Raw genomic sequence first — 15,452 nt, forward strand, 5'->3', positions numbered from 1 at the left:
CCTTTCTGTTGTGTTTCTCCAGCGACTGTGTTATTCCAGGGAAATGAGTAATACAAGGGGAGGGAGGGTACATAATGACTTCTGTGCTGTAGGGGGTTGTCTGAACTAACACATGGATCATGCTCTGCATCTCTTGAATCTGTGTTGGAATCTGTGGTTGGGGTATGTTATGCAGAAAACATGTAGAGAGGGAGCTACTCAGGTTTCTTTGAAGGACAAATCAGTGTGTATCACAAGCACTTCATGCTTTTCAGTTCATAGCTTGAAGGGTCAAGAAGAGCTGAAGGCAAGAATTTCTCTCCTAAGGAGGACCAAAGCCATAATGATTCTGGTTTATCTGAGCTATTTAGCAAGTCCTGTTAGCTAGATTTCATTCTTTTCCTCCTTATTCAATGAACAGATGAAGTATGGAAACACTTCGGGAGATGAGGAGAGCTATAATCCTGTGCTGCTGAAATCTCAAACTTCCATTTTTTTTTGCCAGATGGATAATTAGAGTACATTTTAAACAGAGTCATAGTATTCTCAGCCCATGTTGTATGGTTATTGATACAAGATTTTGTGTGTGTGGTGGAACAGAAGAACAAAGAGCAAAGCAGTTCAAAATACTCACCAGTCACCAAAACAGTTGCATTGAAGAGATGTCTATGTCCTTTTCAGGAATGACAGACCAGCAAGGCGTGGTGGTGGAGCTGCTCTCTATGTGATAGACCAGCTACAATGTATTGAGTACTGTCCAGGGGCAGATGAGGAGTGAGTTGAGAGTCTGTGTGTGAGAATTATGGGGCAGGCTGGCAGGGCTGATACTGTTGTGGGTGTCTATTACAGGCCACCAGATCAGGGTGAGGAAGTTCACAAGGCCTTCTACAGGCAGCTGAGAGCAGCTTCACAATCACAGGACCTGGTTGTTGTGGGGGATTTTAACTACCCTGATGTTTGCTGGAAGGACTACTCAGCCAGCAGTCCAGTAGGTTCCTCCAGTGCATTGCTGATAACTTTCTGATGCAAATGGCGGAGGAGCCGACTAGGAGAGGTGCACTGCTGGATCTCATCCTAAAAAGGAGGGTCTAGTTGAAGCAGTAAAGGTTGAGGGCTGCCTTGGTTGTAGTGACCATGAAATGGTGGAGTTCAGGATCTTGTGTGGCAGGAACAGAATACTAAGCAGAATTGCAACCCTGGACTTCAGTAAGACCAACTTTGGCCTTTTCAAACAATTGCTAGGGGAAATCCCATGGGCAAGGCTGCTTGAAGGTAAAGGGGTCCAAGATAGTTGGTTAGCATTCAGGTACTGAGATTCTTCCAAACTCAAGATCAGAGCATCCTGACACATAGGAAGTCAAGGAAGGGAGCCAGGAGACCTGCATGGTTAAACAGGGAGCTGCTGGGTAAGCTCAAGTGGAAGAGGAGAGTTTACAGATCATGGAAGGAGGGGCTGGCCACTTGGGAAGAATATAAGGCTGTTGTCAGAGGGTGTAGGAAGGCAGCTAGGATAGCCAAGGCCTCCTTAGAATTACAGCTGGCAAGAGGGGTAAAGGACAACAGAAGGTGCTTTTTCAAATATGTGGCAGATAAAACTAACACCAGATGCAATGTAGGTCCACTGATGAATGAGGTGGGTGCCCTGGTGACAGAAGATACAGAGAAGGCAGAGTTACTGAATGACTTCTTTGTCTCTACTGCCAGAGGCTGTCCTGAGAAGCCCCATAGTCCTGAGGCCCCAGAGGAAGTCAGGACAATGGAGGAGTTTGCCTTGGTTGATGTGGGCTGGGTTAGGGAGCAATTAAGCAATTTGGACATCCATAAATCCATGGGTCCAGATGGGATGCACCCGATGCACCCACGGGTGCTGAGGGAGCTGGCTGAAGTTATTGCTGGGCCACTCTCCATCATCTTTGCTAAGTCTTGGGAAATGGGAGAGGCACCTGAGGATTAGAGGAAAGCAAATGTCACTCCAGTTCTTCAAAAAGGGCAAGGAGGAGGACCTGGGTAACTATAGACCAGTCAGCCTCACCTCTATTCCTGGGAAAGTGACGGAACAACTTATTATTGGTGCCATCTCAAGGCATAACACGGATAAGAGGGACATTAGGGGCAATCAACATGGCTTCACTAAGGGGAAGTCGTGCTTGACCAACATCATAGCCTTTTATGAGGACATAACAAGGCGGATAGATGATGGCAGTGTGGTGGATGTGGTCTGCCTTGACTTCAGTAAAGCATTTGACACAGTCTCTCACAGCATCCTTGCTGCTAAACTGAGAAAGTGCTGTCTGGATGATCGGGTAGTGAGGTGGACTGTGAACTGTCTGGAGGAAAGAAGCCAGAGAGTTGTGGTCAATGGGGCAGAGCCTAGTTGGATGCCTGTATCTAGTGGAGTCTCTCAAGGATCGGTACTGGGACCAGTATTATTCAATATATTAATCAATGCCTTGGATGAGGGAACAGAGTATACTGTCAGCAAGTTTGCTGATGACACCAAACTGGGAGGAGTGGCTGACACACCAGAAGGCCGTGCTGCCATCCAGCAAGATCTGGACAGGCTAGAGAGTTGGGCAGGGAAAAATTTAATTAAATATAACAAGGGCAAGTGTGGAGTCTTGCATCTGGTCAGGAACAACCCCAGGTTCCAGTATAGGTTGGGGAACGACCTATGAGAGAGCAGTGCAGGGGAAAGGGACCTGGTGGTCCTGGTGAACAGCAGGATGACCATGAGCCAGCACTGTGCCCCTGTGGCCAGGAAGGCCAATGGCATCCTGGGATGTATTAGAAGGGGGGTGGTTAGTAGGTCAAGAGAGTTTCTCCTTTCCCTCTACTCTGCCCTGGTGAGACCACATCTGGGATATTATGTCCAGTTCTGGGCCCCTCAGTTCAAGAAGGACAGGGAACTGCTGGAGAGAGTCCAGCGCAGAACAACGAAGATGGTGAAGGGAGTGGAGCATCTCCCTTATGAGGAAAGGCTGAGGAAGCTGGGTCTCTTCAGCTTGGAGAAGAGGAGGCTGAGGGGTGACCTCATTAACATTTACAAATATATAAAGCATGAGTGTCACGAGGATGGAGCCAAGCTCTTCTTGGTGACAACCAATAGTAAGACAAGGGGTAATGGATGCAAACTGGGACACAAGAGGTTCCACTTCAATATGAGAAGAAACTTCTTCTCAGTGAGGGTAACAACACTGGAACAGGCTGCCCAGGGGGATTGTGGACTCTCCTCTGGAGGCATTCAAAACCCACCTGGATGCATTCCTGTATAGCCTCATCTAGGTGTTCCTGCTCTGCTTGGCGGATTGGACTAAATGATCTTTTGAGGTCCCTTCCAATCCCTAATATTCTGTTATTCTGTGATTCTGTGATTGCCAGTTTGAAATTTGATGTGTGAATCTTGTAGAGAGATATGTAATATAACCCATAATGGGAAACAATTTTAAACCAGAAGATGTTAGTTGGAAAAGGGAAAATGCTTCACAGAGGAGAGTCAGTTTGGAGTTCAGTATTTTCTGTCATTTCATTCCCTCCATGGGCTCAGTTAATGAACAGAATGTTTTACACAATAGAATTCTGGACTCCCTTCTCAGTTGTTGATATTCCACTTGTGTACGCTCAGAGGATGTCACTGATGACAGCTGGTTATTTCTTCAAGGCACAGATTTTGATTATGTCTTGTTTTATGGTTAGTATCCAGTTTTCATAAGGAATGTTTTCCCACCCAGAAAACAACAAATGTTGGTCTGACTAAGTAATTGTTCTTCCCTATATTTCCTCTGGGCTTTTGTTTGGCTAGTTGGATCTGAGTTGTTTTAAACATAATTAGGCCATCATAAATCACTCTGAGTTAGTTCACATGTGACGTCATCAAGGAGACCCAATGGGATTATTAGAATATGTTTCTGGACAATCTATCTGTAGCTATGTTAACTACTTTATCATTAAATTAAAATTTGTAAGCAGTAGTCTTTAAAGTGTTACAAGCTAAAATATATTGTACCCTGATATAGCTGTTTGTGAATTAGATTTTCATAGTGTTAATTGAATTTGTCACAAAACTGATGAACATTAGCTTAAGAAAGAACAATATATTTTATTTTATTGAGCACATCTCAAAGTGCTTGTAATTTAGTAGGGCCACCACACTTTCTGGGCAAGCTGTCAAGTAGGATGTTGTAATGATTTGCATGACTACTATAGTAGATGGAAAAATGTAGCTTGTGTTTGTAGCTGTTCCATTAGTGTCTTGCACAGTGTGCGCCCCTTTGGTGCACTTCAGAGAGCTGTGTCATAATCCCAACATCTTTTGAAGAGTTCTGCCTGGTGAAATCGAGTAACTATATACCATTTAAAAACTAGTGCGTAATTAAAGGATGAGACAAAGGAAAGACTGAGAAAGGCAGATAACCAATAGAATCCTGGAGTTATCAAAACAGACCTCTTGCCAAGGACCTTGGAATTCATCTGATTCAATTGCTGGATAAATGCCTGAATTAAAAATTATCCTATGAGGACCAAGAAAATATAGCCAAATTCTGGCACTGTACAGTTTTCTCCCAAAATGGACATTAATGCTGCAAAAACAGAATAGGGTGAACAACCCCTGGCTGCATGCTTGGCCCCCTACTGTAGGCTCTATCTGCCAAAAAATGATGGAATAAAAGATCAAAAATGGAGGTGGGAAGGGGGGTGAATGGGGAGGAGAATTTGGAAAAGAAGGGTCGTTTGAAAGGAAAAAACTCACAGGCTGTGACCTCTGCCAGCACTGGAACACTCAAGTGTGGCTTCACTTGCAAAGCACCTGTTGGCAGCTGTTGCAGGAGTTTATAGGTTTTGGGACACAATCAGGATAGAAAACTTATAGTTTATATTCCTTGATGTGACATGTGATTTGGACTTATTTTAGTAAAATAGAAGTCATTCCCGGGCAATAAATATATATAGCAATAAATATAGCTGTTCAGAACTAATAACAGCCTTTTCTTTCTAGACAAATTTTAACAAATATTAAATTGAATGTTTTTTAATAACTCTCCTTACTACTAATATTAATATTCTTTGGCAGATATCACCTATGTTGTCTTCCTTTCATCCAGAACTGAAAAACAAAACAATGTTGCATGAAGTGGGATGAAAATAAGACAAAACAATGGTCATAAATATTAACCTGATACTGTCGCTCTAACATAGTGTCAAGAAGCTGGGTGTAAGGGGTTTTCTGGCCAGTTTTATGTTTTGGAAGCTTTATGTGTTAGAGTGGAATGATAGGAAAGTAGGAAAATTGTACATGTTAAATTAGAACTCTCAGCTACTATTTTATGTCAAGAATTCAGTCTAAACATTCTAATGATTTTGCAAACTTTATTGTAAACTGGTGTTCAGATACATTTAGTTGAGAATGTTAACATTAGTTTATACCCTCCTTCTGTTACTAACTCCAAAAATTATTTATATTTGTGTACAAAAACTGTTGCACTCCTTTGTTATAAAAGTAGATTATTCTTCATTAAGAGAAAAATCTTAAGTATAACAAGTAGACAATAAATGGCTATTTTTAAATATAGGTATTTATTATAGGCTGAGCTAAAAACGCTATTGCTTTTACTGGTCAGCACTCCTTTGACTATAATGAGAATTTTCCCTCTGCTAATGCTTAGGTTCAGTGTAAAAGACTTAGTTAGGTAAGTATTAATACTTGTATTACTCAGAAAGTTTGGATAAAATTGAAATAAAAAGTAGATAATGTTTTGGAATTTAATCCTTTCTTATATAAACTTTAAAAACCCCACAGTTTTCCTGTTCTACTTGAAACACTAAACTTCATACTTCTAATGAAATTTGAAACTTCAGGCCTTCCTTAGATTTACATTTGGTAATGAAAAAAAGAACTCAAGTTTTTGGCACTGCAGTGTACTCTACCCAGGCAGAACCTGGTTCCTGCAGGAAGCCCCCCAAAACTCTTTCTCCATCAAGTCTGTCAAAGAATAGGGCAAAAATGCAAATTCTATTAGTTCGATAGTTTGTGTGTGGAACATTTCAAAATGAGATTTTCACTGTATGTTAGAGTAATTTCTTTGCCTTGCTTATAAAGAGAAAGTAGTTGAGTAGTCAAGAATATAATATATTGTCTTAGGTATTAGAACCTGTTAGCTTTAGTGATATGTGAATACGACCATATTTTGTGCCATTAAAATAAAAGGACACAATCTGGACCTGAAGATACTGATATCTGAAGAAGGAGACCGTCCAGTGAAACATAAGCATGTGCTTAATTTCAGTGGTTACTGTATTGTATGCATGAAGAGGGGGATTTGTAGATATCTTCATTTGAATAGGAATGCTTTCCTGAATCAAGAGTTTTAGATGTTTGCCCATGAATCACCAAAAGACTGATTCCATATTCAAAAAGCTTTATAATTATTTTTACAATAATAATAATAAACAGATGAAATAAATGCATACAAACACTATAGTAAGTATAGTCTTCAAAAACTGCTTTTGCATTTTGTAGTATTAAAAGTATTATTTTTAATAAAAACAGACTGTGGATGCTTAAGAGTCTTAATAAACCAGGGCACAGAAAGTTCAAAACCATGATAATCTAGTATCTTCGACATACAGATATGTATTTTCTCAGTATTTCAACATTCGTCAAGATTTATTATTTCTGCACATTAGCATCTCAAAAACAAACCTTTCCTGTGATCCTGACAAATACATCTTTTTATTGTATGTTTCCTGTTTGGAACGAGGATGATATGCAAAATGGACAGAGAAGCAGGCAAGCCTAGAAAATTTAAGCAAATATAGAGAAGCTCCAAAAGTTCTTGCCAGGCAACATATGCCAGGGAGCACCAGCAAAATGTGCCTGGTAAACTTCTGGACTTTTCATGAGGTGTCAGGTGGCTGGAAAAAAGTAACAGAACCCATTTTGGAGCTCGTGGTGGCAGATGCGTTCAGGATCTTCCAGATCTCTTCTTTCTCTGCATTCCTCCCTTGGACTCACACCTTCCGTTCTTGGACATGGAAAGTTCCCAGAGGTAATTTAAGTGCTCATGGTGAGCAGTGGAGCAGGATTTATGATGCCAGTCAAATGTTCCCACTGTTCTTAAGACATAAAGCTGAGTAAAAACCATTATTAAATTGATCACATAGCTTAAGTCCTCACTTTCCCCACTACAATGAAAAACTAGCACTGTTTCCTGTTTAAAATCCATGATGGTTCAAATGTACTATAGGGAGTATGTTTAATTCACAAGGTACTGTATCATCAATTATACAATTTAGTTTTTTACTTTACTTTTCAAACCTCAGAAACTATTGGAATCAATGAAAGTTGAACTACTATTTCTATAAATGTTTATTAGGCCTTTTTCTGTTATTATTTTATAGGTCTTGTAGAAATCTGCCTGATGCATCCCCTTGATGTAGTAAAAACAAGGTAAGATTCTGCTTGAACAGGTTTTGTTGACACTGGAAGATATCCAAATTAGGAGCTGTCAAAAAATCAAATCCTAGAACTTCTCCAAGTAAGATAACTTGTGCTTTTAATGGTATTTGTATTTACTTACCTGTATCTACAGTATTTGACAGATGGATTTTGAATAGCATGACACATTTCTGATTAGAGGTCATCTAAAGGTGTTAAATCTGGCTTAGGATGTGTATTTTTAATGTTGTAATAAAATCATACAACACAAAGTGGGCTGTAGTTAAATTCACTTACAATATGTATCATCTGCAGTAATGCTTTTATATGTAATTGGGAAATACCATATTCCCTCCAAATTAATTTTCCCAGATTTTTGAGACCCGATACAAATAAAAAAAAATAAAGTTCTCCATATTTCTCTGCAAGCTAAGTAACTTCATGCTTTAACATTTTAAAATCTTTTTACCTGTCTCTACTTTCTTTTCTGAATCTATGTGCTTGTGTGACTATAAATGATTAAGAGATCTGGAAAATTTGATGAAATTAAGACTATTTTTTTTTAATGTTGATTATTGAGATGGAAAAAGGAACAATTGTGTTTCTATATTTTTTAATACTTTTGCTTTTTGTATCAATACACAAGTAAGTGTTGCCATATGTGAAAAGCAAACCAGAATGCAGAAGTATACAATAAGGATGAAAAAACTTATCATGCCATGAGTGTTACACACAATGCCAATAATTAGGATGTCCTGCTCGTGGTACTCTATCCAGGTCTCAGTCATGTAGGCAACAGAGCTTCACTGGGAGATGAGTCAGCTCCAAACAAATTATGAGGACAGCTATGGTCTCTGGAATATGCCTGAAGCAGTCAATTATGACTTGAGATTCCTGTTCCAGTTAACCAATGTGTGAACTCATTATAGATGTATAGATTTTGGCTTCTGTTTAAGTCATGTTCAGAGGTTTGCCCGAGACCCTGAGATACACTTTTCTGCAGCTCGCATTTTGCACAAGAAAGCCATCTATCTGTGGTGACTGCCCAACACCAGAAGACTGTAATGCAGCTTCCATCCATGTTCACTGCTGCTGAGGTGCTGTAGGTACCTGGGGCTTGGAGTCTGCTCAGACAATTCCTCTGTATGCCTTCATAATATGCAATATGTTGCTCCATATAGAGATAATACACCTGGTAGTTTCAAGAATCCTCTCTCCCCCTCCAAATGCCACTGAGACCTTGCTATTAAAACAATATTTGCATAAAAAGATTGAAATTAAAGGCTCAAAACCAACAGGGTACAAGCAAAACAAAAACAAGACCAAATTTAAAAGATAAAGATCTGTCTTGTTCTGCAGTCATGTGGCAGGTTGCACTATAGCTCACCTATAGCTCTCAAGCTTTTGTTTTTACCTCTTCCTGTTTTCATCTTTGTACTAAACCAGGAGTCATGTTCCTCTGTAGTATAAACGCAGCATCAGTGATTTACTTCGCATGTCTTTGGTGCCTTTGAGGTTGTCATCCTACATATCCTTGTGCCTCCAGTCTTGGGTGAAATAACTTAATACATATCCTTAGAATCATTTATGATTTAGGACATGCCATATATCATATCACAAAAAGCATTAATTGCACATCTGTTCTGGTAAACTGGCAATCAACAGATGTACTTTCAGCTATCTGATAAAAAACATGCATACAGTGGACTTGCAGAATACAAGGACAGATTTCCCCATCTCGATTCCAGATTTTATGGGTTTTGTCATACTTTTTGTAATGAAAATGCTAATCATATCTGAGATCCAGAAATGGGGAACATTAAAGAATGTACAGGAATGTTTGTGAAGCTGTGCTAATATTAAAAACAAACAAACAAAACCAGAAAACCGTAATAAAAATTAGGAACCCTTTAAGTGTGAAATCTGAGTCCATAAACAGTGGAATTAAAGAAGAAAGCAGGAAAAATTGAAAAAACAGTAGGTGTGCGGGAGAGATCAGGTTATGGATGATGGTGAAACCAGGAGGCTGAATCAAATAAAAAAGCTATTATGCAAATTTATTAATTTGAAGAAACTTCAAGTTTACTCAGCTCTTCCACTGAGTTAACTGCAAGTCTTTGCAGAAGTGGGCAGCAGAAAAGTGATAGTTTTTCTGTGTTTTGTTGATGCACATGTATTTAGAGATAGATATTACATAGATTTTGCAGGAACTTTTCTGCTGATCTTAGCAGATGTTAGTACTTGAAAATACTTACATTCTGAATGCCAATGATAAAACCAAGAATAGAATAGCCTTTGATCTCATCCGTCATTCCATTCCATGTTCCCAACATCACGCCACTTCCTGTCGTTTTGTAATGGTCCAAATTTCCTATAGCAGAATAATTCTTTGATGGCCTTGGAAAAGTTCAAATGAAACATTGCTTTTCATTCAGAACTTTGGATTTAGAATGTTTTCTAGTATATTAATTTACTTTATTTCTTTGTTGCAGTGCTTTTAAGTACTGTAGTGCACTTACTCTTTTCCAACATGGTATTGATAATCTGTTATTTCCTAATCACTTCCAGCTATTACAGTTTTCTTCGCTTGTTTGGGTTTTTTTTCCCTTATGGTTATGTGAAAGGATGTATAAAAGCACTATTTGTCATTTAATTTTTATGGTGTTTTGAGTTTCCTGCCTTTTTTCTATAAAGTGTTTGTTTGGTGGAAAGAGTCTCATGACCTTTTCAAATTAGTGGAATATTGGTTGATCGAAATTAGCATTCTGAAGAAGTTTAGGGAAGATACCAAAGGTTCACATCTAGTGGACTGGTGTCTTAGCATCTTTGCTTCATTGATTTTGGTGTATGTTTTTAATAAAAATTTGGAGAAGAGAAAGTTCCTGTCAGAGATTATTTTGAAACCATGGAAAATGGTCTGGGTCATTTGTGACAACATTTTGCAATGTCTTTTCTGTGTTTAGTAATTTTCTATTATTCTACAGTAACCATGTGCTAGACTTGTTTATCTCCTTACTTAAAGAAGGAACAACATAAATATAAATACATGTTTATATACTATAAACAAAAATGCTTAATGGAGTGTTTTTTGCTAAATGTACTTTTGAAAATAACTTTGTTATCTATTAGAACAGCAAAGAACATTAGTTTAAGAAATTCGTATGAGAGAGCTAGCTAGATGGAAACAATGATGTTCTATTTTTTTAGCTCTACAAATGCTACTTATTCTTTGAAATAAAGCTCTTTTCTCAATTACAAGGCATATTGGTATAGTTTCTGACACTATTTTAAAAAATGTACTAAACTTTTAATGTCTCAGTACAACAGAGACTCCTTCAGCTGTTTTATTCATCAGTTACCCTTACAATGAATTTAGCCACCTACAGATTAAAGTACCAAATCTCTGTTCTTGTCCTCCTAAATACAAGTTTTACAGAATTCAGTAAGGGTTTGTGTGTACCTATGTATGAACAAGGAGAGCAGTAGCAAATAGTTTTCTGGTACAAATACAGTCGAAATATAGAAGGTCTACTTTTTAATTTAGAAGCGCAGATGATCCTTCTCTGCTGGAAAGTGTCTTACTCTAGATAAAGAACTAGTTTTGCTTATTTCTGACCTTTTTTTGCATCTTAAATGTCATGCACACTGTAATGTCATTTTCACCCATCAGTCTTACCAATGGATGACAAAAGGGTACACTAGATCATGACACATAGGAAAAGATGTTGTCATATGTTACTTTAAAATCAAAAATAGTAAAGTACTTTTCCAGCTACAGTTCTTCCTTTGTGTCCTAGTGGCAGATGTTTTGGCTTAAGCAAATATACAAAATTCAGAACTTAACGTTTTCTTGTTGGAAAATTAAAACTTGTGCAACAGCTCACAGGTGTAGTTGGTGAGTGAAAGGGAAAGTTGTCTGAAGTCAAGGGAAAGCTAATGTTGGAGGGATCAGTCAAGCAAGCCTGACTGGTAACTGAAGGGTGTTGCTGTGGTCTGTCTGATGGCTCCAGGCTGTGTTCTGAGGTGATCCTATAGTGTGAACAGCTTGAATTTTCAGGAAACAAGCCTGTTGGTTTTTTGGTTTTATCTATCATCTATCTATCTATCTATCTATCTATCTATCTATCTATCATCTCTCTATCTATCTATCTATCTATCTATCTATCTATTTATTTATTTATTTTTATTTATTTCCCTACTACTGGATTGCTCACATAAAAATGACATTTTCAGGAGCCTGATAACTTCCAAACTATATGCACTAATATATAACTTTCCTTTCTAGTTCATTTTAAACCTCAAAAAATGCAGGCAACCAAGAATGATATTGCAAAATTGGAACTAAGCTAAAACTTTATTTCTAGTCAAATATTTCCTCAGGTTTATGAGTTGATTACCTTTACATGTGCTTTCTCTTTTTCATTGATTGCCACTAATATTTACTCAGATGAATTTTAGTGACCCCACTCTTCTTGAAAAACAAATTTAAAAATTGCCTGTGCAAATATTTATACAAACTGTGAAACATATATTGAAATAGAAATAGTAATTTTGGTGACTTGGTATTGTATAGTTAAGAAACGAAAACCATATTTTGTAACTTATGTAGCAGTTGTCTACATTACAGCATTTAATATCAAACACAAATGAGGAAACATATGATAAAGTGCTTTCAAATAATAGAGAAAAAATAACACAACATCACAAAAAATTTCTAATACATAGTCTGAAAGTCCTGTGAACAGGAAAGATGTTATGTGGACTAGATGAATAATTTAGTTATCTCTTTCATTTTTGCAGTAATTTAACATCACTATATATTTTGAGACAAATATTTGAAAGAAAGATGGTTTCTCTCATGTCAGACTAATACAAAGTTGTGCTCCAGATCTGTGGACTTTAGTGGAGACAGATTAGCTCTTACCACCTGAAGATCAAGTTGTTTTTTTTTTACTTGCAGATGATGTATTTGAAAAGTGGTAAATGTTATCATAAGCCAACTACCATGTAAAGGACTTGGAGAAAGTCTTGTTTATTATTTTATCAGGAGAGTCATCAAGGTAACTTCTGTCCTAACAGATTCAACATATATTCAACAGATATTGTTTTAATACTTCTCTGGTTGATTCAAATAATGACAGTTTCAGATGACTTCAAATTTTTTTGTTCCTTATTTAAACATTCTTCTGTTTTCAGATGGAAATGTCTTCATAACACAGCCTTACACTGGGATGGGTGTGCAATTTGGAAAACAATGCCTAAGAGAGACCCAGGAGGCATTATTTCAAAAGCATTTACTTCGTTTTATCAGGAGAATAAGTTAATAAGCATAGCTTGTTTTCCTGATGAACCTATTCAACCTCCCTGTTTTTTCTTAGAGCTGTTTCTGACCTTTGGCAGAATCTGAGAAAGATGCAGTCTGTGTTGCTTCTACTTTAAAGCCATTTTACACAGCTCAGCATTAGATCAGATCCTTCATGTGAACTGACTTTCCATCTTATGTGTGGTCTAGAATATCAGCATTAAAAAAATGAGGTGAATAATTCACCATAGAAACTTTGGAGAAAGTTTTCACCTAGTCAGGGTAAAGATTTTCTAGTTTGCCACCCTTTCTGCAAAAGACTCGACCAACATCATGGATCTAAAGCCTCAAATTTAGAAAATAACTTGGGATCTCAGTCCAGGTTTGGACCGTGCATTACAGACCCATTTCTAGTTAGCAACTGTTCTGCTGATTTGTGTGCATGTTTATCCATTTTGTTCCTTTGTTCCAATTCTGTCATTTTGGTCCTATTAAAAGAGTTCAACTTACTACATGTGTTTCCGATCTCATTCCATCTGTTGTTTTGCAAGAACTACTTCCTTTATATCATTAATTCCTCTTTGATTTCTGGTCTTTTTTGTTTGAGTGAGCAATAGTGGAGCCTGTTTCTGAAAAACATTGGCTTAAGGAAGAATTCATTGTCCTTATACAATATTGTTATTTCCAAATGACCATAGCTCACTTAGTTTGCATCAGGCCTTATTAAATTCATTTTACTTGATGCAAACTGCTTTAGTTAGATTTTTAACAGTTTTAAACAGTCTTCCTGTTCTGGGAAAATTATCAGGATATCAGACAATTCTGGATTGGAATACACAGTTGAACTCTCAGAAAACTGTTAGAAAAACAATTAGTTTTGGCCAATGAAACTCTTCATTTATTTAATTCTGAGTTTTGGAAGATTTCACTTCCATTTATCTTTTTTTTTTCTTTTATTTTCATCTACTTTTAAGTAATTTTCAACTAGGAAAAAAGAATATTTGGTTTGAAAATGTACAGAACAACATGCATTGTCATCTAAAAGTGTATAAAAATGTATTGAAAATGATCATTTCATGAGAAATGGGCTGTTTTCATTTTGAGGGAAAAAAAATCTAGTGAAAATAATCCCCAGCCAACTCAACTTAATTTCATTACTTCAACCAAATGTCAAGACTTTTCTCTGGGATTAGTTTTACTTGATTTATCACTGTCTTTGGCACAATTGTTCATAGGATTTATGTACATATTGTAGCTTATACTCTGGATTTAGCATTTGAATTTCAGCACTGAAATACTTTGAATATTTCCTTACAGATCCAAGTTTTGTATAATAAGAACTTATCTCAAATTTACAATAATTTGTATGTGAATGCGATCCAGGGCTCTGTAATTTGCCCTCTGTTTTCCTTCTACATACAGTCTTTTAGGAATTAATAAGGGCACATGGGCTAACAATTCCTGCTAGATGTACTATTCCAATTGAAATCCTTCCTTGAATTAGAGAACAATATTGATGTGCACTGTTAAACAGATGGTCTGATTTGCAGTGCTGGTAAAAGTGATTTCTGTTCCTATGTGCTTTTTTTTAATTCATAAGCATAGCATATGTATATTTTATAAAGAGTGTCAAGATCCTTTGGGATAAAAGAATCATGGGATAAATGCAGCTTCATCCTCTCCTCCTCTCCTTTGTTACTTGTAATCAAGTAGCAGAACTGCTTAATAGTATTCTTATTTCAAATCAGTGTAGTTTTTTGTAAAAACTATAACATATTTTGTTTCTTGATTTCAGAATAATCCTATCTGTTCTTTGATAGAAACTGAATTTGTGCATCATCAAATCAGACTGCCAGAAATCTCTTTTCTCAAGCTTTTCCTTAGTTTTGATTAAGTGTTCTGCCATTTGTTCGTTTGGTTTTGTTGTTTTTGTTTTGTGGGTTGTTTTTTTTTTCTTTTTGTTTTGGCTTTGTTTTTTGATGAATGGTTTTTTTAGAGAACTGGTGTTTTTTCAGAGAACTGAAATACCATAAAATAATCATTTCCGTTTGGAAGCATGGCATGATGATACCATGCTTTGGGTTACATGTTATGTGTGCCGTTTCACTGGCTGTACTAAAACTACCCTCAGTTTCCTGAGTCACTTGTGAGCTATAATAAGCTGGAATTTCTAACACCCACCAAATAAGCCATGTCCAACTTCAGCATGCTCAAGGTAGACAAATAATCCTTACATCCCTTTTAAAGAACCCTTTCCTTGTTTCTGAGGTTAGGTGAATAAAATTCAATGAATGAAAGCTCCAGATGGCTAATTACCTATCTACATAGTACAGGAGTGCAGCTCTCCAGTCCCTTCACCAGAGGGAAGAGAAATGGATTTTATGTGCAGGAAGCACGTGTTGAGACCATCATAGGAGAACTGAAGAGAGAGGCAGTAGCAGATGGGGGATGAGCTTTTTGGGAGAGGAAGCAAGTGGATAGTCTCCTGCAGAGAGTAAAGAGAAAGACTGCCTGAGCAAAAACCAGGGGTGACGAGAGGAAATGTGTGATGGTTTTCTTACACATATTCTTCTCAGTCCATTAGATGCAGAAGGTGTGTTTTGGGCCTCTGGAAGAAAGCTGACTTGGAGTGGCCTTAGTCCTCTTCAAAATGTAGTATGTAATCTTGTTTGATACTGTTGTTTTTGTGCATCTTCCCATAAGTCCTTTCACATACTCCAAGCATAGCTCTGTCTAGTA

General features: G+C 37.3%; 1 protein-coding gene across 3 annotated transcripts in view; it reads left to right on the plus strand.

Annotated features, from left to right (window-relative positions):
- SLC25A21 (solute carrier family 25 member 21) overlaps positions 1-15,452 on the plus strand; it is a 260,238-nt gene that overhangs the window by 143,580 nt on the left and 101,206 nt on the right. For all 3 annotated transcript variants that reach the window (XM_065064037.1, XM_065064035.1, XM_065064036.1), the window contains one exon: positions 7,375-7,423. In XM_065064037.1, coding sequence (XP_064920109.1) covers positions 7,375-7,423 — 49 coding nt within the window. Of the gene's footprint in view, positions 1-7,374; positions 7,424-15,452 lie in introns of those variants that run through there.

This window comes from Columba livia, chromosome 5, assembly GCF_036013475.1.
Source record: "Columba livia isolate bColLiv1 breed racing homer chromosome 5, bColLiv1.pat.W.v2, whole genome shotgun sequence".
Lineage (NCBI taxonomy): Eukaryota > Metazoa > Chordata > Aves > Columbiformes > Columbidae > Columba > Columba livia.